The sequence below is a fragment of the Hypanus sabinus genome, unplaced genomic scaffold, assembly GCF_030144855.1.
Source record: "Hypanus sabinus isolate sHypSab1 unplaced genomic scaffold, sHypSab1.hap1 scaffold_625, whole genome shotgun sequence".
In the NCBI taxonomy this organism is placed as follows: Eukaryota; Metazoa; Chordata; class Chondrichthyes; order Myliobatiformes; family Dasyatidae; genus Hypanus; species Hypanus sabinus.
In genome coordinates this window covers 1-24655 of record NW_026781481.1, presented here as the reverse complement: position 1 = coordinate 24655, position 24655 = coordinate 1, and the positions used below count along the sequence as shown (strand labels likewise).

General features: G+C 45.4%; 1 protein-coding gene across 5 annotated transcripts in view; it reads left to right on the top strand.

The window, feature by feature from the left end:
* The window catches only part of LOC132389686 (NACHT, LRR and PYD domains-containing protein 3-like), a 184229-nt gene extending 162794 nt beyond the window's left edge, over nucleotides 1–21435 (top strand). Inside the window, exons 1-12 of one of the 5 annotated variants that reach the window (XM_059962238.1) lie at nucleotides 47–270; nucleotides 1454–2109; nucleotides 3456–3552; nucleotides 7777–7943; nucleotides 10832–11003; nucleotides 11102–11167; nucleotides 15243–16980; nucleotides 17791–17877; nucleotides 19253–19423; nucleotides 19947–20117; nucleotides 20273–20440; nucleotides 20605–21435. In XM_059962238.1, the coding sequence (XP_059818221.1) occupies nucleotides 3543–3552; nucleotides 7777–7943; nucleotides 10832–11003; nucleotides 11102–11167; nucleotides 15243–16980; nucleotides 17791–17877; nucleotides 19253–19423; nucleotides 19947–20117; nucleotides 20273–20440; nucleotides 20605–20695 (2841 nt within the window). In that variant the 5' untranslated portion in view covers nucleotides 47–270; nucleotides 1454–2109; nucleotides 3456–3542 and the 3' untranslated portion in view covers nucleotides 20696–21435. Of the gene's footprint in view, nucleotides 1–46; nucleotides 271–1453; nucleotides 2110–3455; nucleotides 3553–5416; nucleotides 7265–7776; nucleotides 7944–10831; nucleotides 11004–11101; nucleotides 11168–15242; nucleotides 16981–17790; nucleotides 17878–19252; nucleotides 19424–19946; nucleotides 20118–20272; nucleotides 20441–20604 lie in introns of those variants that run through there. The other 4 variants (XM_059962240.1, XM_059962239.1, XM_059962237.1 and 1 more) reach the window with 4 other exon arrangements.
* Nucleotides 21436–24655: the final 3220 nt, after the last annotated feature.

The window sequence follows — 24655 nt, the reverse complement described above, 5'->3', positions numbered from 1 at the left end:
TACTTTGTATGAGTAACATGCTTCATTATCTCTCTGGTTAAAGGTTGACCTGACCTGCGAGATTTATTGGAGGAAAAGCCCACGACTGGAAGAAAATCACAACTGAAGACGAGGGAACAGCAACAATGAACCAGCCCGAAGACGGAGAGCACCAAATGGAGAGAACCCATCTGACTTGGCGTTTCCATTGATTCAGTCAGGGGAAAGATTGGAGAGTCTTATTTACCCGAACACCGGTCCTTTTGGTATTACATTTTTGTACCAAGGAAGGTAGGAAATAGCTGGAGTGGGACTGAATCAGCCTAGGAATACCAATATGCGTCTGTCAGACCCAGCTGCACTCACTGCAGATTTGCTAATTACTCTGTGAAGCCACGCACATTCCCTCATATTGTTTGCTCATTTCAAACTCTTATCAGTTCTGCTTGTTTATTTGCTTGCCTGTGTTACGTCACATTAATCTGAAAATGCGTTGAGAATTTCCTCCCTTTATAAGAGGCCAGTTTTTTTCCTGTTCTGTTGATTGCGGAAATGTGGAATTACCGTGAACTGCAGCAACATGTCATTGACTCCTCTGTCTATTGCAAGCTGCAATGATACACTTGCCCTCGAGTATATCGTCGAGCAAGCCTCTGCTAAGAGCAAACCCTCTTGAAGCCAAATGTCCCAGCACCATATTTCAGTCTTAACTAGCAAATGCCAAACAATAATTTACATTTGTATACCCTGTCGCCATCAAGTGCTTTTCTACTAATAAATTGTCAGAACGTACGAACCTGTGATTAAGCATATTTAGGTTTTATAATGAAGTTATGTTCCCATTTGGCCCTGTACCAAAGGCATGGGTTATATCTGTACTTGGGATGAATAAATGTCCCTGCAGCCAGGACTGCTGGAGCTGCCGAGGTCGGATTAAACTCAGTGGTTGCGGGTTGGGAAACAGAGCGTTTGGTCAGGTAATAGAAGAGTTGATATAAAGGTAGATGCAAAGTTCACAGAGACTGGTGGAAAGGTCGGATGTGGACAGGACATCATGTAGTCAGCTGGAAACGTGTTTAATTCCATACAATAAGTATTAAGAATAAGAGTAACTTAGAACATGGATGGTGCATATTATCACCATTACACAGACCTGACTGTTATAAGGGTAGGATTGGTGTTTGATGCTTCAGTTTTTAGTTGTTTCAGAATACATATGGAGGATTGTCTTTACTAATTAGGAATGGTATCACAGCTACATAAACAGAGAACATCAACGTAGGTGAAAGTCAGAAACGGGAAGGAGGCTATCAATCTGGGAGCATTCTGTCAGCCTTCCCGAAAGCCACTGGGATAATGAGAGCAGATAACTCGGCAGTTTTGGGAAAGGTGCAAAAGCAACAAGGTTGTTGTCATTGTTGACCTCAACGTTCCTGATGTTGATTCCATCTCCTTGTTCCAAAATGTGTCAAAGGGCCAGAATGCGTTATGTGTCCTGGATGAATTCTTGACATAGTATGTGGCTGGGCGAACTGGAGGAGCTGCCATACTCGATCTAGTATGAGACAATGATGCTGGTCAGGTGACAGATATTACGATGCGTGACACTTTTGAGATAATGACCACAACACCTCAACTTCTATCATGGTCATGGACACGGATGGTAGCGGACGATACGAGGCAGTATTTAATAGTTGCAATGGTATTCGAAGCATCTTGGGAGTGTAAATTGGGAAAAACAGTTTCAAAGGGAAATGCACAATGGAACTCTGAAGTTTGTTTCAGGAACACTTGAATGCGGTTCGGGGAAGATTTGTTCCAGACACCGTGAAAGAATGTTTATATAAACGAACCGTGGTTCACAAGAGATGAGAGCATTTAAGCAAGAAGGAAGCATTATTTAGGTTTAGGAAGCAACATTCAAGCAAGGCTCTAGAGAATTATAAGGTCGCCTGGATGGAACTTAAGAAGTGATTTAGAAGTCGAAGGGAACTTGAGAAGTCCTTGGGAAGTAGGATGAAGGAAAGCCCAAGGCGTTCTACATGTGGGTGAAGAAGAGGAGGGTGAATCGATTGAGTGTAGGACTACGCAGGAGCAAAGGTGGAAACGTGCCGGAGGATACGGTGACAGGTGAGGTGCTTAACGAATGCTTTATTTTAGTGTTACCAATGAGATGGACAGTGATGGTGACGATAGCATAACATTGTCATTCTGCTAAGAAAGAGATGTTGTTCATTCTGCCAATAAACACCACGTTACTACAGGAAGTGACGGGGGGTGGTTACGGGGCACTGATAATGGTCATTGCATCCTCTCTGGCCACAAGGGTAGCAACACATGATTGGAGGCTGTCAAATGTTGTTCTGTAATTCAATAAACACAATGGGCTTAATCCAGGGGATTATAGACCAGTGTGTGTTACATCGGGGGTTGGAAAACCCTTGGAACGGATACTTGAGGACAGGAATTTTGAGCATTTGGAGAAGCATAACCTTACTACGGGTTATCATTTTGGATTTTTGATGGTGAGTAGAGAAAATGGAAGGGGATGTGCCCGAGACAATTTTCCACAGTACGGACCAGTCACACACAGAATATCTACCAACATTTGTGTCGACAGAGACTGAGTAGGAGTCACCATGGCATGGTGCATGGAAAGTTGTGTTCAACAATACTTTTTAAGGTTTTTGAAGATGATTGTCAGTGAGGATGGGCGAGTGGATGTTGTACATTGAACTCCAGTAAAGCCTTTAACAAGGTGCCTCATGACAGCTTGGTCTGGAAGACAAGGTCCCATGCGGTACAGAGAGAGAAAGTTAGATGGATTCAAAAATTGCCTTGAAATTAGTAAGCAAAGAGTGATGGATGAAGGTTTCTCCTCAGAATGGAGGCGCGTAAGTAGTGTTGTACCGCAAAGCTACAAGTTGCAATATTTGATATTTGTTATTTGATAGCAATGAATTGAATGCAGGTGCACAAGGCTTGACTGGTAAGTTCGTGGATGACGCAAAATTAGTAGATGGTACCCACGGTGAAGAATATCGTAGCTTGTAGGGGATCTAAATGGGCAGATGAGTGGTATATAGATTGCAAAACCAACATGAGCAGCAACGGTTTCATGCAGCGGCTGGTGATTATGTGCAGGGACCTGCCAGAGGAAGTGGATGAGGCAGGCACAATTGTATAATTCCAGAAGCAGTTGGGATGTGAAGATGGAATAAAGAGGCCAGGAGGGAAATGGGCTCAACACAGGAAATTGGGACCAGCTCTGTGGGCACTGTGGTCGGCATACTTCATCAGTAGGATGAGCCAGATATCACTGGACAGACGTACAGGCATGGTGTGGGAAGTGATGTTAACAGGGAATGTTTGGTTCCTAAACGAACTGCTGCTCAGATGCAGAGGATGCAGATACTGTCACATTTGCACATTTGCACATTTGCTCTCTGACACACTGCTTGTTTTGTGTAATTCAGGGCATCACCAGCGGGTGGAGCTGTCGTGCATCGCGATCAAAGTGTAAACAAGACGACGAAAATCGACAATCATCAGTCAGAATAAGAATGGCTACAGGTATGATCACCGGGATCTTTATAATTAAACTTCTGCCCTGTTGGTGCACAGTAGTTCAGATGAAGAAACTTACACAGGCGCTAACAGGGCAGAGAAGTTTTATCAAACATTGATCCCACTGGTAAAACGGCTTTGTGTTCCAGTTCCAGCGCAGGGACCTGACACCAGTAATGGTCGAATGACTCCGCTCACCAGGCCAAGCTTCACCTGAGTGAAAGGAGCTGGAGACCCTGAATCAGCAGGTTGAGAGTGAAACACATACAGGAATGAGACAGCGGTGTTGTTTGTTACGTAAAAGTCCAGGTTCAGGGTTTGTTGTACATCAGGGCCTGTTTAGAGATGAAAGACATCTCCAATTTTCATTTATAAAATTCAGAGACAGGTGATAAGTGCATTTCCGGGATTTCAGAGATTCTGTGATAACAAAACATTTCAGGATTCGGCAGGGCAGCTATCAACACCCCTCTTGTTGACAAAGTAGATGAGGGGAATTTTCCAAACTCTGTTTTCTGTAGCCGAGCCGAGAACTTTGCCAGACTTGGAAATGGCTGAGGATCAGGAGACCCTTCATTTTAGATAGACTTGTGGTCAGCTTCGGAGCATCACTGTCTGGTTTGGAGGGGCTACTGCACAGGACCGAAAGAAGCTGCAGAAATTTGTAAATCTACTCAGCTCCATCTTGGGTACTAGCCTACAAAGTTCCCAAGACATCTTTGGGAACCAGGGTCTCAGAAAGGCAGCGTCAAATTATTAAGGACCTCCAGCACCCCAGGCATGCCCTTTCCTCACTGTTAGCGTCAGAAAGCAGATACAGAAGCCTGAAGGTACACACTCAGCGATTCAGGAACAGATTCGTCCCTTCTGCCATCTGATTCCGAAATGGACATCCCATCTTTGGACACTTGCTTACTTTTTTTTGATATAGAGTCTTTCTGTTTTTGCATGATTTTAAAGATCTACTCAATATACGCAATTGGTTTATTTGTCTTCTTCTTCTTCTTCTTCTTCTTCTTCTTCTTCTTCTTCTTCTTCTTCTTCTTCTTCTTCTTCTTATTATTATTATTATTATTATTATTATTATATATTTTTTTATTTTTTTAATATTTCTTTTCCCTGCTAGATTATGTATTGCATTGAACTGCTGTTGCTAAGTTAGCAAATTTCACGTTACATGCCGGTGATAGTAAATTTGATTCTGATACTGTTTTAATACCCCAATCCATATCTGGTCTGTGACCAAATGGGGAACCTGAGGTCTCATAGTCCCTCATGAGATGATCTGCTACTTGAATTTAAATTCCAAGTATCTCTGATAGGAGACCCGGTATAACCTGTGACCAATTGTCTCTGTCTCCTGTAAGCATTGTGATTGTGCTCAGCTCTGTGATTCCAGGTGGAATAAAATAGAGATTACAGCCTTGAAACAGGTCCTTCTGCCCAAATAAATGCTGTTCTAAATGTCTCCGAGCTTGTCCGATTTCACAGCTGCCCAACTAAATGCTGTTCTAAATGTCTCTGAGCTTGTCCGATTTCACAGCAGCTTTTCCCATGTTTCCCTTGCAGACTTATTCTATCTTTTTTCCTGCCCACATCTTTTCTCAACTTTGTAATTTTATTTGTTTTTACTACCTCATCTGGCTGCATGGGTAATTTATACCCATCACCTACCACGTGAAAAAGTGTATATACCACCTTCGGTCCATTTTAAATTTCTGCCCTCTGGTCTCAGACTCCCTTACCCTGGGAAAAACACTGTCTACACCCTGATTATTTTATGTACGTGTGTAAGGTTTCCCTTCAAGCTCCCGTGATATAACCAGATAACCATATAACAATTACAGCACGGAAGCAGGCCATCTCGGCCCTTCTAGTCCGTGCCGATCACTTACTCACACCTATCCAAACTGACCTGCACTCAGCCTATAACGCTCCATTCATTTCCTGTCCATATACCTGTCAATTTTTACTTTAAATGACAATACCGAACCTGCCTTTACCACTTCTACTGGAAGCTCAATCCACACAACTACCACTCTCTGAGTAAAGAAAATACCCCTCGTGCTACACTTAACCGTTTGACCCTTAACTCTCAAATCATGTCCTCTTGTTTGAATCTCTCCAATTCTCAATAAAAAATACTATCCACGTCAACTTGATCTATCCCCCTCATTATTCCCTATCAAGTCCCCTCTCAACCTTCTAAGCTCCAAAGAATAAAGAACTAACTTGTTCAAACTTTCCCTGTAACTTAGGTGGTGAAACCCAGGTAACATTCTAGTAAATATCCTCTGCCTCTCTATTTTGTTGACTTCTTTTCTATAATTCAGTGACCAGAACTGTACACAATACTGCAAATTTGGCCTCACCAATGACTTGAGCAATTTTACCATTACATCCCAACCCCCATACTCAATGCTCGGATTTATAAAGGCCAACATACCAAAAGCTTTCTTCACCAGCCTATCCACATGAGATTCGAAAAAAAATATATTGAGGCTCCAGTCGGTCTTGAACTCACAAACTCGTGGTATAACAAAACCAGTGCTTTAATTCACAAAAAAAACAAACAGCCCCATCCAGTAACGTACTTGTCAATCTCCTCCTCACTCTTTCGAGCTGAATACCATCCATCCTCTAGATTAACAATTGCAACTGTATGTAAAGCTCTCTCAGCGTGTCTTTAAGTTTAGCTACTAGAAATGCACGCAAGACTCTTCAATTGCCAATGACTTGTATAGTTGTTCCATGACGATCATCATCCAGGAGACGGGACGGGACCCAGGGGACCAGGCTTCAGGGGCTCAATGTTATGGTCAGTCTGTAACCCAGGGGAATGGACATTGTTCATCACAAGGCAATGGTCAATCTTTGACCCAGGGGACTGGACATTGTTCGTCTCAAGGCAATGGTCAGTCTGTGACCCAGGGGACTGGACATTGTTCGTCTCAAGGCAGTGGTCAGTCTGTGACCCAGGGGACAAGACAGTGTGTGACAAAGCAAACAGAGAACGTGTTACCTACAGGATCGGACCATGAGTAATGCAATGGCGTGTCTGTGTGTGACACAGGTGACTGGACAGTTTGTGATCCAAGTGATTTATGTTTATTTATGCTTGATGATCCCAGTGATAATTCCCGGTATCACCTGATGCCGTTCCATTAATAACCGTTGGTTATCAGGGCATTCAACTAATGCGTATTCCGATAACAGTATTACTGTGTCTATACACTTCTTTTTCTGGGAGTGGATGTGTCCAGACACTGGTTTGTCGTGATGGTCACCTAGCAGGAAGTGTGGTTCACATTCACCAGCACAGTCCCACTCCAAATCTAGTCAGTCAGAGTCTCGGCTTCATTGCAGACACCCATTGTGAAACCTTGTTCGAGTATAAATCACTCCGAACCTGCTATTCATCATTCACTTCCGATGGGAAATTAAAGCGGGTACGAAAAGTAGTCAAGAGGTTTTTACTAGGCAACTCACCGAGGGAAGATCATCGGGACGCGGGAAGCAAGGTACCAAAACAGGGTCAGATTGAGAGCAATGTCACAATGGAATGTGACAGCCGCAGCGGAGGAGGAGCAAAGTCAGCCCGTAGACAGTTACGTCAGAGACACCGAGCAGGACCTTGGAAATGGCACAAGCGAGGCGACTGCCTGTCAGCTCGGAAGCTCACTGAACACGGAGTTGTCAACTCCCAAACAAGAAGCGGGTGAGTGAAATATGAGGGTGATGTGTTTGCAGATTGAATCAGGAAGCAGGTAAATGTGATTCCTTGTTGGAGGGTTGTTCAGAGAGGGGAAATGTGTTGGTGTGGTGTATGTGGTGTAGTGAGGCACCCGTTACCCCACAACATGAAATGCAGCTATCTGGATAAGTGATTAGTTCCAGGATTTGAGTTATGGGAAATGTATCCGCCAGGATAGAGAGAGTATATCTCTGGGAAGCGACTATTATGGACAGTCCCAACATTTATTGCCCATCTTAAACTGAAATCAGTGAGTGGGTGGGACGGTAGGAGAGACAGGTTACTACTGAATGTGGTCTTTCTGGTAACGTCATGCCCAGCGCATTGATGGATCGGTTTTAAGGGCGATACGTGTTTTCAGCTGAAAGCAGGTCAACACTGAGATTCAAGACGTGACTGGTTTGTTGAGCAGGGCCAGAGCGGTGGAGACAAGCGATATTTGAGTTTGTGACTACATTCTCTTTTTATATTCACAGAGCCAGAGTTTACAATCTCCGACCTCCTGGCAGAGGGGGGCGAGTATCGACTGTACCAGCTGACAAAATTCTACAGGGACAGACTCAAACAAGCGATTGAAGAAAAGGTTGAAAGACTCGGTTGGATGTTGACAAAGGAGGGACATTTCAGTAGAGAAGAAAATGAGGTGAGTGTATTTAGTGTATTGTCACTGAACTGCTGGTATCAGAGGGAATAGTAATCGATATTAATCTCCTGCACATTCTAGTTCTACATGGTAATGGAAAATTTGATCTCTGACTTGTCTTCAGCAGATCTGTTTTCAGCTGCTAAGGTGGGGAGCACTGGGAACAACAGGTTCAGCGTCACATTTTCCTCTCACACCTGCTGCATTTATCAGTGTGAAATAAGAGCAGTGGCTGCATATCTGGACTGTTGAACAGACATTCAGTCTAAATTTAATATTGCATCTTATCAGGACCATTGGTCAAATTCGCCTCAGCTTATTAATCCAGGATGAATATTAAACTGTCAGATTGTAAATTGGACCAACCGGCTTCACTGTGGTACTTGAGGGAGGGAAACCTGCTAACCACAGCTGATCTGGTCTCCATCTGAGTTCCCAACGAGTGGCCGACTTGTTATAGAAATAGAAAAGTACAGCACAGAAACAGGCCCTTTCGCCCATCTATTCCATGCCACACTACTGAAACTGCCTATTCCTATTGACTGCACCGTGTCCTGGCGCTCTATACCCTTATCATTCTTGTATCTATCCAGTTCTCTCTTAACCGCTTGTACCATTTGCACTGCTACCTCGTTCCACACTGTCACCACCCCCTGAGTGAAGAAGTTTCCGTTCATTTAAACTATCTATAACGCTCATAATTTAGTGAACCTCTATCAAATCGCCCTTTAATCTTCTGCGTTCCAAGGCTTAAAGCCCTAAACTGTTCAATATTTTCTTATACCTCAGATCCACCAGTCCTGGCAACATTCTTGTAGATTTGCTCTGTACTCTTCCAACATTCTTTGCATCTGTGCTCTAAGTAGATGATTGGATCTGCACACAACGCTGAAAACTAGACCTCACCAACGTTTTATACACGTTCAACATCACATCTCATCTCCTGTACTCAATACCTTCATTTCTGAAGGCTCATGTGCCAAATACTTCCTTTCCGATCTATCTACCTTTGCTGCCACTTTTAATGATTATGGACCTGCATTCCCAGATCACTTTGTTATACCACACACCTCAGTGCCCTACTGTCACTGTATAAGATCGATCCTGCTTGGTCATTCCAAAGTGCAACACGTCTCACTTGTCTGCATTATATTGCATCCGTCATTTTCCAGCCGATATCTCAGCTGGTTTAGACACCACTGCAAGCTTTGGCCGTCTTCTTCACTCTCCACCACACGTTCCCACTCTTGGTACCAGCTGCAAATTTGCTGATCCAGTTAACCACATGTTCATCCAGATCGGTGATGCAGATGACAAACAACAAGGGACCCAGCACTGATCCCTGTGGCACCGCACGAGTTACAAACTCCCAGTCAGAGATTCAACAGTCTATAACCACTTTCTGTCTTCTTCCAAATAGCCAATGTCAAATTCAAATTACCATTTTACCTTGAAACCTGAGCAACTGAACATTCTTGCCCACCCTCCTATGCAGTAGCTTGTCAAAGGTCATGCTAAATTACATGGAGACAACACCCACTTCCTTGAATCCGTGAATCCATGCACTTTCCTGGTCACTTCCTGGAAGAACTTTAAGATTGGTTAGACATGAACTACCGCACGTAAAGCTGATATCTTATTGCCCCAAAAATCAATAGGTTGTCCTAAAAGAGTATATATATCAGACAAACCTTTTGATGAACCATTTTACGTTATTAGCTAGCCTACCTTCACATTTCATATTCTGTCCACTTATGGCTTTTTTGTTGTTTTCTGCTGGTTAGTAAAAGCTTCCCAGTCCTCCAGCTTTCGACTATATTTTGCAATATTCTCTGCCCTCTCCTTTGCTTTTGTGCTGCATTGACTTCCTCGTCAGCCACGTTTGATCATCCTCTCTTTGGAATAATTTTTCATCTTTGTGATTATCTACCTCTACCGACGCCTTCCGAATCGCTACGAGAATCTTCATCTACTCCTCACCTACTTTGGTGTTTCCTCTGCTAGTGTCATCTTCCAATTTATTTTTGCCCAGACTGTAATTCCTTTATTCCACTGTAACACAGATGCATCTAAATTTACCTTCTCCCTCCCTTTCTGTTATTTTATGATCAATGCTTCTTATGGGTTTATTTACCTTAAGCTTCCTAACAAATCTGCTGCAATACACAACACCGGATCCAGATCCGCTTTTCCTATAGTGGGCTCAACCACAGGCTTCTCTCAAAAGCCATCTCATAGGCATTCTATAAATTCCCTCACTTGGGATTCAGCACCGACCTGATTTTCCAAAGCTATCTGCATATCGAAATACCCCATGACTATTTTAACACTGAGCTCTTTATTTGCCTCTTCTCTTTCCCACTGGAATTTGTAGCCCACATCCTGGTTACTGTTCCGTCAAGGTCATTTTTCCTGTGCAGTTTCTTAACATCTACATCATCCAATCCAATATCACCTCTTTAGAAGGACTTCTATTTTTCTACGAGAACGGAGTCAAGCCAACCGTTTCACCTACCCGCTTGTCCTTTTGATTAAGTATGTATCCATCTTCTTTTCGCCACAATTCAGTGATGCCTGCCATCCTCTCACTCTCCCACTCTTCCGTTCTTGTTGTCGCATCTTTTTTGATGTAATGTTGCACACTTATGTAAGTTAATCACGTTGAATATACAGCAGGGTGTCAGTAAAATCTTATACTTACAGAATATTGATGTAGAATTTCCTTCAGTTACTGTTTCTCTGTTAATGACTGAACCCAGGGAGGATGAGACAGCAGCCCAGTGACTGCATCTGTTCTGAAACTACCGGGACCATGAACAGATATTTTCCTCCACATTCCCCATGTCTGTCTGTCTGCTCCACAATATATTCATTGTTTTCTTTTATAGAAAGTCACTGAGCTGACAGAGAAGGGAAACCGGGCAGAGAGTTCCAGACTCTTCCTCAGTTTGGTGATGGGCAAAGGCTCCCGGGCCCGGAGGGCGATGTGGGAATCCTTTGTGACATGGAGGACTGAGTTACCGAAGTTGGACAGAATACTGAGGGAAGTACAGGAGCTCGGTATGTTAAAACCACGCACTGAACACAAAGGCACATTGAAATAAACAGTTTTTATTATTCTAGCTCTGTTTTCATGGACATTGTTTTGATTCAAACAGGTCCTGATCCACAAGAATACATGGACATCGGCCAAGTGTTATCTGAGTTACCCTCTCATCTGATAGGTGAGTGATGAAATGCAGAGTTCAAACCAGATCTCAAATGTTTGACTGTGAATTGCTGGAACCTGGGAATCAAAATTCACCATTAATCATTCGCTGATCTCTGGTTCGGTGTACAATTCAGAGAATATCTCGCTGCAGCCTGAATATCCTACATTGCATTTTTCTATTAATCCAGCTGTTGGGTGGGTGTGCTGAACCCTTCACTCCTGTTTCTAATGCTCAAGGAATGCCCACACACCTCAGGCGGGCTCCTGATACACTTTATCGTCCAGCTGAGGTGTCTTTTCTACATTCAGACCTTTCAGATTCCGAAGCCCCTTGCCCTTCGTAACAACAGCTACACTCAATTATGTCTGCTGATGCTCTTTACATTTTGTAATTCCCCTAATGACTTCTACAGAGTGTGTCTGCCATTTCCTTTTCACCCATTACGACATCTACAACATCATTTTTCAGCGCTCCGATATCGACCCTCTCACTGTCTTTTACTCTTTATATATCTGGGAAAGAAAAAAATACTTTGGTATCCTCTGTTTTTTTATTGACCATACCCTTGCATTTACTGCGCATTTCATGTGTAGACCTCGGAGAATCTATATCATAGTTGCATCCGACATGACGCAGGCAATAAATTCCAGGCACCCACCACCATGTGAAAACTCGACCAATGTGCTGTAACTTTACCCAGTCTAACCCTCACCAAATGCCCTCTGGTACTAGACACCAGTCACATGTGAAAAAAAAACAACAAAATACAGGCTGTGTACCTAAACTCTCATCTCTCAAAATTGTACTCCTCAGTCAGATCTCTATTCTAACTCCAGAGTAAACAAACCAAGTTTTTCAAACCTCTACTTGTAGCACATGTCACCGAATCCAGACAACACCCTGATGAACCTGTTCAGCACCCTTTCCAATCCTTCCAAGAGCTGGACAATCAGAAGTGAATACAATACTGCAGATGCTCCCTAAAACCGTAAGATCCAGGGGCAGAATTAAGCCATTCGGTGCAGTAAATTTGCTCTTCAATTTCTCCCTACTCCATTATCCCAGTAAACATTGACACTCTTCCTAATCAGGAACATATTGACCTGCATTTTACATATACCCAATGACTTGTCTTCCTCAGCTGTCTATTGCAATGATTTCACAGATTCACTACCCGCCAGCGAAATAAATTTCTCCCAATGTGGGTCCCCGGCAGCCAGGACAGTTCACACAGTACTCAAGCATGTTAATTTTCTGTATGAGCCTCCCATGTGGGATCTTGTCAAACATCCGACTAATATTCAAGCAGAAAATATCCATGTGTAACTTCATCCATCGCCTTTGTCACCTCCTGGAGGAACTCAATCAAGTTAGCAAGAAACTACACCCCCCTCCCCCAAAGCCTCACTGCTGAACCCTAACCCACCTCAAACATTCTCTCTTTCATACTCCCATGGGGCAGAAAATATAAAAGGCTGAAGGTATGAACCGACAGCCTCAAGGACAGCTTTAATTCTGCATTTATAAGACTGTTGAATGGTCATCTACTATGTTATTATTGGCTTCTTAATAATAAATCCAATATGTATGTATGTATGCATGTATAATTGTAACATCGTTCATCTCGTCACTAATTACCACTCACATGATAACCACAATAGACATAGAGAAGTGCAGTAAGAATACAGTGTTGGTATGAACGGATTTAAGGAACAACTGCTAATAGATTATGTAATTCGATAGCAAGCCCTGGGGTAAGCAGAAATCTTTCAACATTATATTGTTTATCAAACACCGGTTGATTCTGAGACAATCCTGACGGAAGTACTCGGCCCGAAACGTCGACAGTGCCTGTTCCTGTAGATGCTGCCTGGCCTGCTGCGTTCCACCAACATTTTGTCTGTGTTGCCTGATTCTGTCCCTCGTGTGTTTAAGAGAAGTTCCTAATATATATAAAATGCAACAAATCTTTGTGAAATTTCCACAACGTCTGATGAAGCATCGGCATGAAATAATCGCCCTATTAACATCCACAGAGGAACAGCCACTGTTATAAAAATAAATGGAGGTGTATTCCAGAGCGACTTCCACAGCTCTCTGTGGTTTTGTCTAGTTGTAAACCTGCTTTCTAATTTACTGAAACGGACAAAAATCAGGTATCAAATCTGAAGAAAAAATAATAAACGAATTATACTTTGACACAGCTGTACAGGGATGATTGGAAATTAGTTGTTCTTGCATCAGTAAAGCTAAAACTATTAATTCAAATACTGGAACTAATTTCCAAAGAAACCGTATATAGTATATATAGCTATGCATGTCTGTGTGGTTCTATAAAATATTAAACTACTTGTGTAGAAATAGAAATATAAAAGAGATTAGTGAGTCACTATCGACGGGTTCAATGTCCATTCAGAGACTGGATGGCAGAGAAGTTATCCCTGAATCGTTGAGTGTGCGCCTTACTCCGATCCTGTACAGTAGTCCCCATGAACCAGACGGTGATGCAGCCAGTTACAATGCTCTGCAAGTTACACCTGTAGAAATATTCGAGTGATGTTGGAAAGTCCTGATGAAATATAGCCGCTGTTGTGCCTTCTTTTAGCTGCATCGATATATTAGGCCCAGGTTAGATACTCATAGAACATAGAACAGTACAGCACATTACAGACCCTTCGGCCCACAATGTTGTTCCGACCCTCAAACTCTGCCTCCCACATAACCCACCACATTAAATTCCTCCATATACCTGTCTAGTACTCTATTAAACTTCACCTGTGTATCTGCCTCCACCAGTGACTCAGGCCGTGCATTCCATGCACCAACCACTCACTGAGTAAAAAAACTTCCTCTAATATCCCCTTTGAACTTCCCTCCCCTTAAAGCCATGTCCTCTTGTACTGAGCAGTGGTGCCCTGGGGAAGTGGCGCTGGCTGTCCTCTCTACCTATTCGTCTTAATATCTTGTACACCTCTATCATGTCTCCTCTCATTCTCCTTCTCTCCAAAGAATAAAGCCCTAGCTCCTTTAATCTCTGATCATGATCCATACTCTCTAAACCAGGCAGTATCCTGGTGAATCTCCTCTGTACCCTTTTCAATGCTTCCATATCCTTCCTATAGTGAGGCGACCAGAAATCAGTGTGGCCTAACTGAAATCCACAATTAGCTCTAAGGTTATATTTTCATCAACGCAAGGAGGATTCAGCTCTCCGGACAAGCATATGCAGTTCTGATAAAGGGTACGCATCACTGAACGGAAATAAAAGCAGAATCCATAAAAATGAAGGAACTATCATAGGAGAAGGAAGTTAATCAATGGAAGAGTGTCCTGGCTTGCGTATCTAGTCATCCGGGCCGCAACGTCCATGGTCGACTCTGATAGGCGGAGGCATCATAATACAGTGCCCCACACTCCACCTGCCAGACTGATCAGTAGCAGTTGCCAAGACTTCACCACCTTCTCCACACACACGATGTACACCACTGATACGCTTATGGTCTCTGCCATTCACGGAGATTCCTTTCCATCTTTCCTCCGCTCCTCCATCACTCCATCCTCCTCCATCCATTTTCATTCTTGTCGTTCTGATGGGTTATCGATCCGGAACTTCACTGTCATTCTTCTCCAGATGCTACCCGACTTGAGTATTTCCTACATATTCTGTTCCTGTTTAGATGCAAGAGCAGTGGACACCTCTGACGCCCCAGTGTGCAGCTTTGTCAAAATGCACAGTGTCCTGCTCTCCATATTTCCGCACCAGATCACCATTAACATCGACTGTTAATGATGCAAACAATGCTTTAAATATAGTGAAATGTTGTTGTAACATAAGTACAGTCAGGATTGAATTAGGATATCGGGGGAATGATTACCTTCACAAGTCATTAGTACCAGAATTTAAGGATTGGACATTTTCTCTCAGTTCTAGTGTCTGTGAAAATAATTTTGCTTTCTGTCCTAATTTCCATGGAAGCATTGAATTAATTCATGTAATCTCAAACACTGAATGTTGAAATGCAGTTATGATATTCTTTGTCAGTTGAACAATTTGATATATTGACAATGTTCTCTGTTCCCATGGAAGATGTTCAGCAGAAACACAAGGAGACTCTGAGGGCACAAACTGAAACACTGAGAGTGAACACGATCCTGATGAGGGAGAAGGTGAAGGTTTTCAAGCTGGTTGATCGATACGCTGAGCTCACGGTCATTTCTACTGTTCGAGATCGGACACTGGTGGAACATGAGCTGCTGGCAAGAGGCAGAGACCATGAGGAATTGAGAGAGAACCATCTCCGCCGAAAGCTGGAAAAAATCCGGACTGATCAGTTGTTCCAGAGTAGCTTTTCCCGGAGTAAATCCAAATCTGGGAGCTCGGCAGCAGTGGCTGGAGTCCCGGGGATTGGGAAAACAACAATGATACAAAAGATTGTTTATGACTGGGCCACGGGGAAAATATACCAACAGTTCCAGTTTGTATTCAGTTTCAAATTCCGGGATTTAAACACCATTAACTGCAGAATAAACCTGAAGGAACTGATTCTGGATCAGTATCCTTACTTTGGGAATATCCTGAGAGAGGTCTGGAAGAACCCAGAGGGATTGCTGTTTATATTCGATGGTTTGGATACATTCAATGACAGAATTGATTTTTCTGACAGTCGCAGAGACACAGAAACTCAGTCCACATGCACAGATCCTGAATTCAAGTGCAAGGTGTCTGACATTGTGTACAGTTTAATCCAGGGCAAGCTGCTCCCAGGGTGTTCAGTGCTGGTGACCACCCGTCCCGCTGCGTTACATTTATTGAAAAAGGCTCGGATTAGTGTCTGGGCCGAAATTCTCGGATTTGTTAGTGAGGAACGGAAGGAATATTTCATCAGGTATTTTGAAGAACATACGATGGCAGCAGCTGTTATCAAACACGTGGAAGAGAACGAGATCCTGTACACCATGAGCTACAACCCCTCCTACTGCTGGATCCTTGCTCTGGCACTGGGCCCCTTCTTCACACAAAGAGTCAGGGACCCGCAGCGAGTACCCAAGACCATCACCCAACTGTACTCCTACTATATTTACAACATCCTGAAAAACCACGGCCGTGAGATTGAGAACTCCCGCGATGTGTTTCTCAGGGTTGGTCAGATGGCCTTCAGAGGAGTGTCCGAGAAGAAGATTGTGTTTACAGATGGAGATTTGATCAAGTACAATCTGCAGTCTTCCCAGTTCCTGTCCGGGTTCCTGATGGAGCTTTTGGAGAGAGAGGATTCTGCCCGGGGCATAGTGTACACATTCCCACACCTCACCATCCAAGAGTTTGTAGCTGCAGTCGCACAATTCCTGAATCCACATCCCGGGGATATCCTGATATTCCTTACTGAAGCCCACAACACGACAGATGGGCGATTTGAAGTATTTCTCCGTTTTGTTGCTGGTCTTTCCTCCCCAATGATAGCTCGGGGCCTGGAGGAGTTTCTGGGTCCATTTACTCATGAAACAACCTGCCGGGTGATTGACTGGGTGAAGGAGGAGGTTAAACGCCAGAGTGGAAACACGAGGAGTGAATCTGGTAAAAGGAGCCTCCTGAACATATTGCACTACCTGTTTGAGTCTCAGAATCGTGGACTGGCTCAGGCCGCACTGCGATCTGTGGAAACACTTTCATTCAGTGGAATCACACTAACCCCGATTGACTGCGCGGTCCTGTCTCATGTCATCGGACTCTGTGATACAATAAAATACCTCAACCTAGAGTACTGCCACATTCAGTGTGAAGGAACCCAGCGGCTGGGACCCGGGTTGTACAAGTGCCGGGAGTTGAGGTAACTTGATTTATCTCTCACTCTGAACTGCGAAACTGTTCCATTGTGTTGTTTCAATGTAAAGTTTTTTGGGTAAAACTGTAGTAATTCAGATTGCCAAGACTTCTGACAAATGCCCAACGATGGGAAGGTTCCTTGTGAAGGGATGCTGGAGACTTCATCAGATCAGTGAACAACGGACATTAGTTTAATGGTAGTAAATCACAGGAATGGCCGTGTTTCTCGCTGCCTGTGACACGTCCATTGACAATATTCCTTCTCACTGTTACTGACACCCAGACCGACACTGACTGCAGCAGGTGGGTCAGAGATTCACACCCCCTTCCCGGTGAGGGACAAGAGACCGTCTGCAGACTGTCCCAGTGAGAAGGAAAGAAATACCATTATGAGATTGTCCTTGCCTGCCCTTCCCCGTGTGTGACTATCACCATCAGTCCACCTGTGTGACTGTGCTCACTACCAGATACCCAGACCCCACGGGCGCATCTCCTCTCCCGATTGTGGACATCAGTTCAGACCCACCCATCTCCTGCAGGATCTGTCTTCCTATCCCTTTCTCTCAGGTGGGATCACTTCCAACATCTCCCATTAATACTTACCCATTTACAAATCTTCCTCACTGTGGGAGTAAATTACTGGCATTCCGTAAATACCCTGGAGTTGGGCAGTGAGGGACATTGACAGTGACGGGAACTCCGATTAGCGATTTATTGAAGGGTTTAATGTTTCCTCAAATATCCGAGTGAGAGAAATTCCCTCAGAAACATGGCTTGAATCACTTTGATCATCAATTTGTCTGTTTCTGTTTAGACTTGGGGGGAATCAGCTGGGAGATTCAGGACTGAAACTGGTGTCTGCGACTCTGAGGAACCCCGAGTGTAAAATACAGAAACTGCGGTAAGTACCAGACTGTGGGAGATTGTGTTTACAGTCACAGGGTGTCTGACACTGAACATTATTGTGATCAGTGAAACAAAGAAGCATAGAAAACAGACAGCGCAATACAGGCCCTTCGGCCCACAAAGCTGTGCCGAACATGTTCCTACCATAGAAATACCTAAGCATTACCCTTAGCCCTCTATTTTTCTGAGCTCCATGTAGCCATCCATGAGTCTCTTAAAGACTCTATGGTTTCCATCTCCACCAGCGCTGCCGTCAGCCCATTCCACGTACTAAATAGTCTCCGTGTAAAAGAAAACTTACCCCTGACATCTCCCCTGTACCTACATCCAAGCACCTAAAAATATACCCTCTCATGCTAGCCATTTCAGCCCTGGGGAAAAGCCTCTGACTATCCACACATTCGATGCCACTGATGATCTTGTACACCTCTGTCAGGTCACTTCTCATCATCGGTTCCTCCAAGAGAAAAGGCCGAGTTCACTCAAGGTATTCTCATAAGGCATGCTCCCCAAACCAGGCAACATCCTTGTAAATCTCCTCTGCACCCTTTCTATGGTTTCCATGTCCCTCCTCTAGTGAGGCGACCAGAACTGAGCACAGCATTCCAATTGCGGTCCGAGCAAGGTCCTATATAGCAATACATTACCTCTCGGCTCTTAAACTCAATCCCACGATTAATGAAGGCCAATACACCGTATGCCTTCTTAACTACAGAGTCAATATGCGCTGCAGCTTTGGGTGTCCAATGGACTCGGACCCCAAGATCCATCTGATCCTCCACGCTGCCAAGTCTTACCATTAATACTACATTCTGCCATCACATTTAACCTACCAAAAGTAACCAACTCACATTTATCTGGGTTGAACTCCATCTGCCACTTCTCAGCCCGATTATGCATTCTATCAATGTCCCATTGTAACCTCTAACAACCTTCCACACGATCCACAACCTTTGTGGATAACCTTTGTGTCACAAGCAAACTTACTAACCCATCCCTCCACTGCCTCATCTAGGTCATTAATAATAATCACAAAGACGACGGGTCTCCCACATCTGACACTAAGCAGAGACAACTAGCCTCACACACATACTCTCTGTCTGTATTGTAAACAGATAACCTACCTCGCCTCGACCCTTTATCGCCGAAGCCCCGTTGAGCCAAAGCCTTCCTACTCTGTCTCCCGCTCCTCTGACGCTCGCTCTGTAAATCGGTCTTCCTTTTAAACTCTTCTCGCTGTTCTCACTGGCCGACCTGCACAATCGTGCTGAAGAAAAAAACATCAGTAATTGTGTTACTGATAAACAGTGGGGATTTGTACCGTCTCCTGTCTCTCTGTGTCCTTCACCCTCACTCTCTCTCATCTCCAGGCTGGACAATGTCGGTCTCACAGATTCTGGTGCCGAGGAACTCGCCTCAGCTCTCAGTACAAACCCATTACTGTCGGAGCTGGACCTGAGTTTTAATAAACTGGGAGATTCAGGAGTGAAACTGGTGTCTGTGGCTCTGAGGAATCCGGAGTGTAAAATACAGACACTGTGGTAAGTACCAGACTGTGGCAGATTGTGTTTATAGTCACTGAGTGTCTGACACTGAACATTAATGTGATCAGTAGAATCAAAGAAACATGGAAAACATACAGCACAATACAGGCCCTTCGGCCCACAAAACTGTGCCGAACATGTTCCTACCTTAGAACTACCGAAGCTTTACCTATAGCTCTCTATTTTTCTGAGCTCCATGTAGCCATCCAGGAGTCTGTTAAAGACCCTATGGTTTCTGCCTCCGCCATTCCACGCACTCGCCACTCTCTGTGTTAAAGTCTTACCCCCGACACCTCCACTGTACCTACTTAAAAATATGGTGTCTGCGGCTCTGAAGAACCGCGAGTGTAAAATACCGAAACTGGAGTAAATGCTGGACTGTGGGAGATTGTGTTTACAGTTACTGGGTGTCTGAACTGAACATTAATGTGATCAGTAATTGTGTTACTGATAAACAACGGGGATTTGTACCGTCTCCTGTCTCTCTGTGTCCTTCACCCTCACTCTCTCTCATCTCCAGGCTGACCCATGTCGGTCTCACCGATACGAGTGCCAAGGATCTCGTCTCCGCTCTCAGTACAAACCCATCACTGACGGAGCTGTACCTTAGTGATAATAAACTGGGAGATTCAGGAGTGAAACTGGTGTCTATGGCTCTGAGGAACCCGGAGTGTAAAATACAGGCTCTGCGGTAAGTACCAGACTGAGGGAGATTGCGTTTACAGTCACTGGGTGTCTGACACTGAACATTAATGTGATCAGTAATTGTGTTACTGATAAACACTGGGGATTTGTACCGTCTCCTGTCTCTCTGTGTCCTTCACCCTCACTCTCTCTCAACTCTAGTCTGGGGAGTGTCGGTCTCACAGATTCTGGTGTCGAGGATCTCGTCTCCGCTCTCAGTACAAAACCATCACTGACGTGGCTGAACTTGGGATCAAACTCGCTGACAGACCGATCTGTCCCCGCTCTCCGCCACCTCATACTGACCCTCCCGAGTCTGGAGTGGATCGGGTGAGTGTTTGTGTTAATGTTCAATGTGATAAAATATCAGCGGATCCGCGGGTTTTCTGGTGATATTTGTCTGTGAGTGTTGTTGAAACATTAACCCCGGTCCCCTGTTACTGACACTGTTGTGTAATCTGTTTATTTCACCTTTATTCCTCCATCTGTTTCAGGCTGCACTGGAATCGGTTCAGTGAGGCCGAGGGGAATAAACTGAGATCTTTGCGGGGACTCAGACCCGGACTGATAGTAGTGGATCTGTGAACATCTGGCCTTTAACCTTTATCTTACCTGGAACCCAGACCCGGACTGATGGTGGATCTGTGATCCTGTGAACATCTGAATGTGTGAACATCCCCGCTCGCGGGATGGGGACATTTTGACAGATTCCACACCCTCCATTTTAACTCCCGCCGTTACATTTAATGGCCGTGATCCAGGTGTGATTCCCAACGGTTTTAACGGAACTGGCTCCAGTCTCGCGCTGTGTGTTGTTCGTTGTGATCCTGCACTGACGTATATCTCCTCCGGTCCAGCACCAGCTTCCGCCGGATGTGCGGGTTCAAGACTCCCCCACGCGAGACCCCGGGGTATTACACAGGCAGGAAGAACCCGGGGGCGGGGCTTAGTCTGGGACACCGGTATCCCAGGGTGGGATTATCCCCGGAGAGAATCCTTTTGCTCCCTTTGCTGAGGACGGTGCATTCTGCAGCCTGGCCGATATAATGATGTTAAATGGACAAATCCCTCGGCAGTGACCCTGGATCTGCAGCGATCCCGGACACGGCCCTGAAGTGTGATTTGATAATCATCGGTTCCCCGATGCAGAGTGACGGTGAGAAACGGGACTGATTATTCAACCGGTCAATCGTTGTCGCCGGCCAGTTAATTGTGTGTGAGTGTGAGTGAGTCGGGAGCAGCTTATTTATTCCCGCACGTCAGCAGCTCACTCGTTGTTTAATTTATATTTGTCATGATGAAATCAATAAACCGCTGTAACTTTCCGTCTTGGTGTCGGACTTGAGTCACTTGAAAGGAGAAACAGTGACCTGGGGTTACAGCTGCCCCCGCACCCTGTGCACTGTAATAGTGGGTCTGAGCTCCTCAGCAGCGTATCAGAGTCTGGGTGCCCAGGATCGCATGTCCACCCTACCCCCATTGTGGCTGATTGCCCCCGCAGACAGTTAAAATCGACTGTAATGTCAGACGTGATTTCACTTGGGTCCCGAGTACGATAGGGATGGGGGAAGGCACACCGGCGTTGAGCCACATTATTCCATCATAGACTCCCGGGGTCAAACACAGAGTGAAGCTCCCTCCACACCGTCCCATCACACACTCCCGGGGTCAGACACAGTCAGATTCTCCCTCCACACCGTCCCATCACACACTCCCGGGGTCAGACACAGAGTGAATCTCCCTCCACACCGTCCCATAACACACTCCAGGGGTCAGACACAGAGTGAATCTCCCTCCACACCGTCCCATCACACACTCCCGGGGTCAGACACAGAGTGAATCTCCCTCCTCACCGTCCCATCACACACTCCCGGGGTCAGACACAGAGTGTATCTCCCTCCACACTATCCCATCACACATTCCCGGGGTCAGACACAGAGTCAATCTCCCTCCACACCGTCCCATCACACACTCCCGGGGTCAGACACAGAGTGAATCTCCCTCCACACCGTCCCATCACACACTCCCGGGGTCAGACACAGAGTGAATCTCCCTCCACACTGTCCCATCACGCACTCCCGGGGTCAGACACAGAGTGAATCTCCATCCACACCATCCCATGACACTCTTCTGAGGTCTGACACGGGAACAAAAAGGTCTGCAGTTCTCGAGTCAAAACAGATTACAGAGGAGACTCTCATTGTGTTCATTTTGGAACTGTAGCACAGGGAACTACACACACACACACACACACACACACACACACACACACACACACACACAGTGCACAAACCAGGAGAGGGTGGGAGGGGGCACAAACAGGCAGGGGACTACAGACGGTAATCATAACCATAGCGGTTAACAATCACATTTGACTTCTAGGTTCCAGAGGTAGACCAGAATGAAATCAAAGTTGAGGATAATTTTGCAAAGTGGGACTCCACCCCTTCCCGTCCCTCCCGTCCCTTCCCGCCCACTCACACGGACCGTGATCCCAATCAAATGTCATTCTTTCCCATTCCTTCCCACCATCCACACTCCCAATGGACCCCACCCATTCCCATTCAGTCCAACTATCCGCATTCCTAACGGGACGCACTCTGACCCATTCGCTTGCATCGTCCAAACTTCCAGTGGGCACCGCCCCTTCCCATTCGCTCCCACTATTTGCCTACCAGTGGACCCGCCCCTTCCCATTTACCCCCATCGTCTTCACCGCTTCCTATTCACTCCTGTCGTCCGATCACCCAGTGGCATCTGGCCATTCCCACCGTCTGCCTCCCAATGGAACTCCTTTCAGTTCATTTCCGACAGGAATGGGATGCTGGAAATTGTCGGGGACGCCTGAATTCTGTATTTGACAGAACTCGGAGAGGATTTAGGAAATTTGACGAGAACGCCGATGGGTTTATTAGTTACTCGGAAAGTCGAGGGTGGTGCGGATGGTGACGGCTTTGTAACACTGACGATGCTCATCTCCTGGCGGAGACGGCGGATAGGATCGGACTGAAGGACATTCGACACATCTATCTGAAGATGGCGGGGGGTGGGGTGCGTATGAGAGAGGTTTACCCTTTCCGTTTCCCCACGTCGGGAGATTCATTGCGCCCGGTTCCCTGTGTCCACGTAGCACACAGGAAGTTATACACGGCACGGTTCCCGTCCTCAAATCCCAAATTGGGAATTTTGCCAGGCAGAATTTCCGATCTCTGTCTCCGCACTGAGAGTTTTACCGCGCACCGTGTCGGGTCTCTGTATCGACACCGGGAGTATTACCGCACACGTTACCTGGTGTCTGTATCCTCCTCTCTCCACGACACTCGGAGTGATGACGCACAGGATCCGGAGATGAGGATGTCGGATGGGTCTCTATTGTTTGCGATATATTTATTATTTGTGATAAACAGTCTGCGCAATCGAGTGGAGGGTGGTCGAGAGTGTCTGTCCTGCGAGGGGCTCCTGATGGAAAATGGTGACATGGGAAGGAGCGACAGAAGGATTTAGAATGGTCACTGGGGAGGGAGTGAAAGGTTGACTGAAAATGGTCTCCGCGGAGAAAGTGATGGGCTGAGTGATAATGGCCGACAGAGTGAGGCTTGTGCACTGACTGAAAATTATCACCGGGGGCGGGGAAGGTTATGTGCTGATTAACTATTGGATTCTGGATTAAAACCAGAATATAGAATTAATAACAGGGAGAGAGTGACGCGCCAATATAACATTGTCAATAGGGAGGGGGTGACGCGCGCTTTGAAAATGGTTTACATGGAGGAAGGGAGGGATGCACTGAGAGAAAATGGACGCCAGGAGGTGACAAATCCGAGGGAGTGGCGACCCGACCTGAAATAGTCTCTGATACCTTTGTTACAATGGCCGACAGGGAGAGAGTGATGGACAGACAACAGAGCAGGAGAGACGCACCGGGTAAAATGGCCGAAATGGAGTCAGTGGCATATTGAGAAGGGAGAGGGGGTAATGGGGCGATTTAAAATGACCTATTGCTCTGACATAAAATGGCCGCGGCTTCGCTTATCCTGTCTGACGGGGCAGTTTACTGTTGTGATAACTTGTTTAAATTGAACGCCGGGAAAGGAGTGGGTGAGACGGCGATTGAAAACGACCGTCAGCATCGTTAATTTTATTGATAAAAAGGAAGAGATGTGGTGACTGAATGAGACCCCGTTCGGCCGGGTCGAAACGTAACCAAGGAGGGAGCGACGCCTTGGATAAAATGAATGGCAGAGAAGGAGTGAAGGACACGTTGAATTCAAATAATCCAACCCTGCAAAATCTCATTTCAAGGCGGTAGCACCATCAATTTGCGGGATACTCCCGGAATTCCCGGGAGAGGTGGGATGTCTGCAATAGAGTAGCTCCTTAGCGGCAAGCCAGCTAGTTTAAATAGCGTTAGCTGTGCTGATGAATGAATGACACCCGTTAAACTCACCTCAACAGTGATTTAACCCCCCATGGGCAATAGAAAATTCACTGTTGCAAACAGTGCAGCGAGCAACACTGTCATTATTCCTGACCCCTATTAGGCAG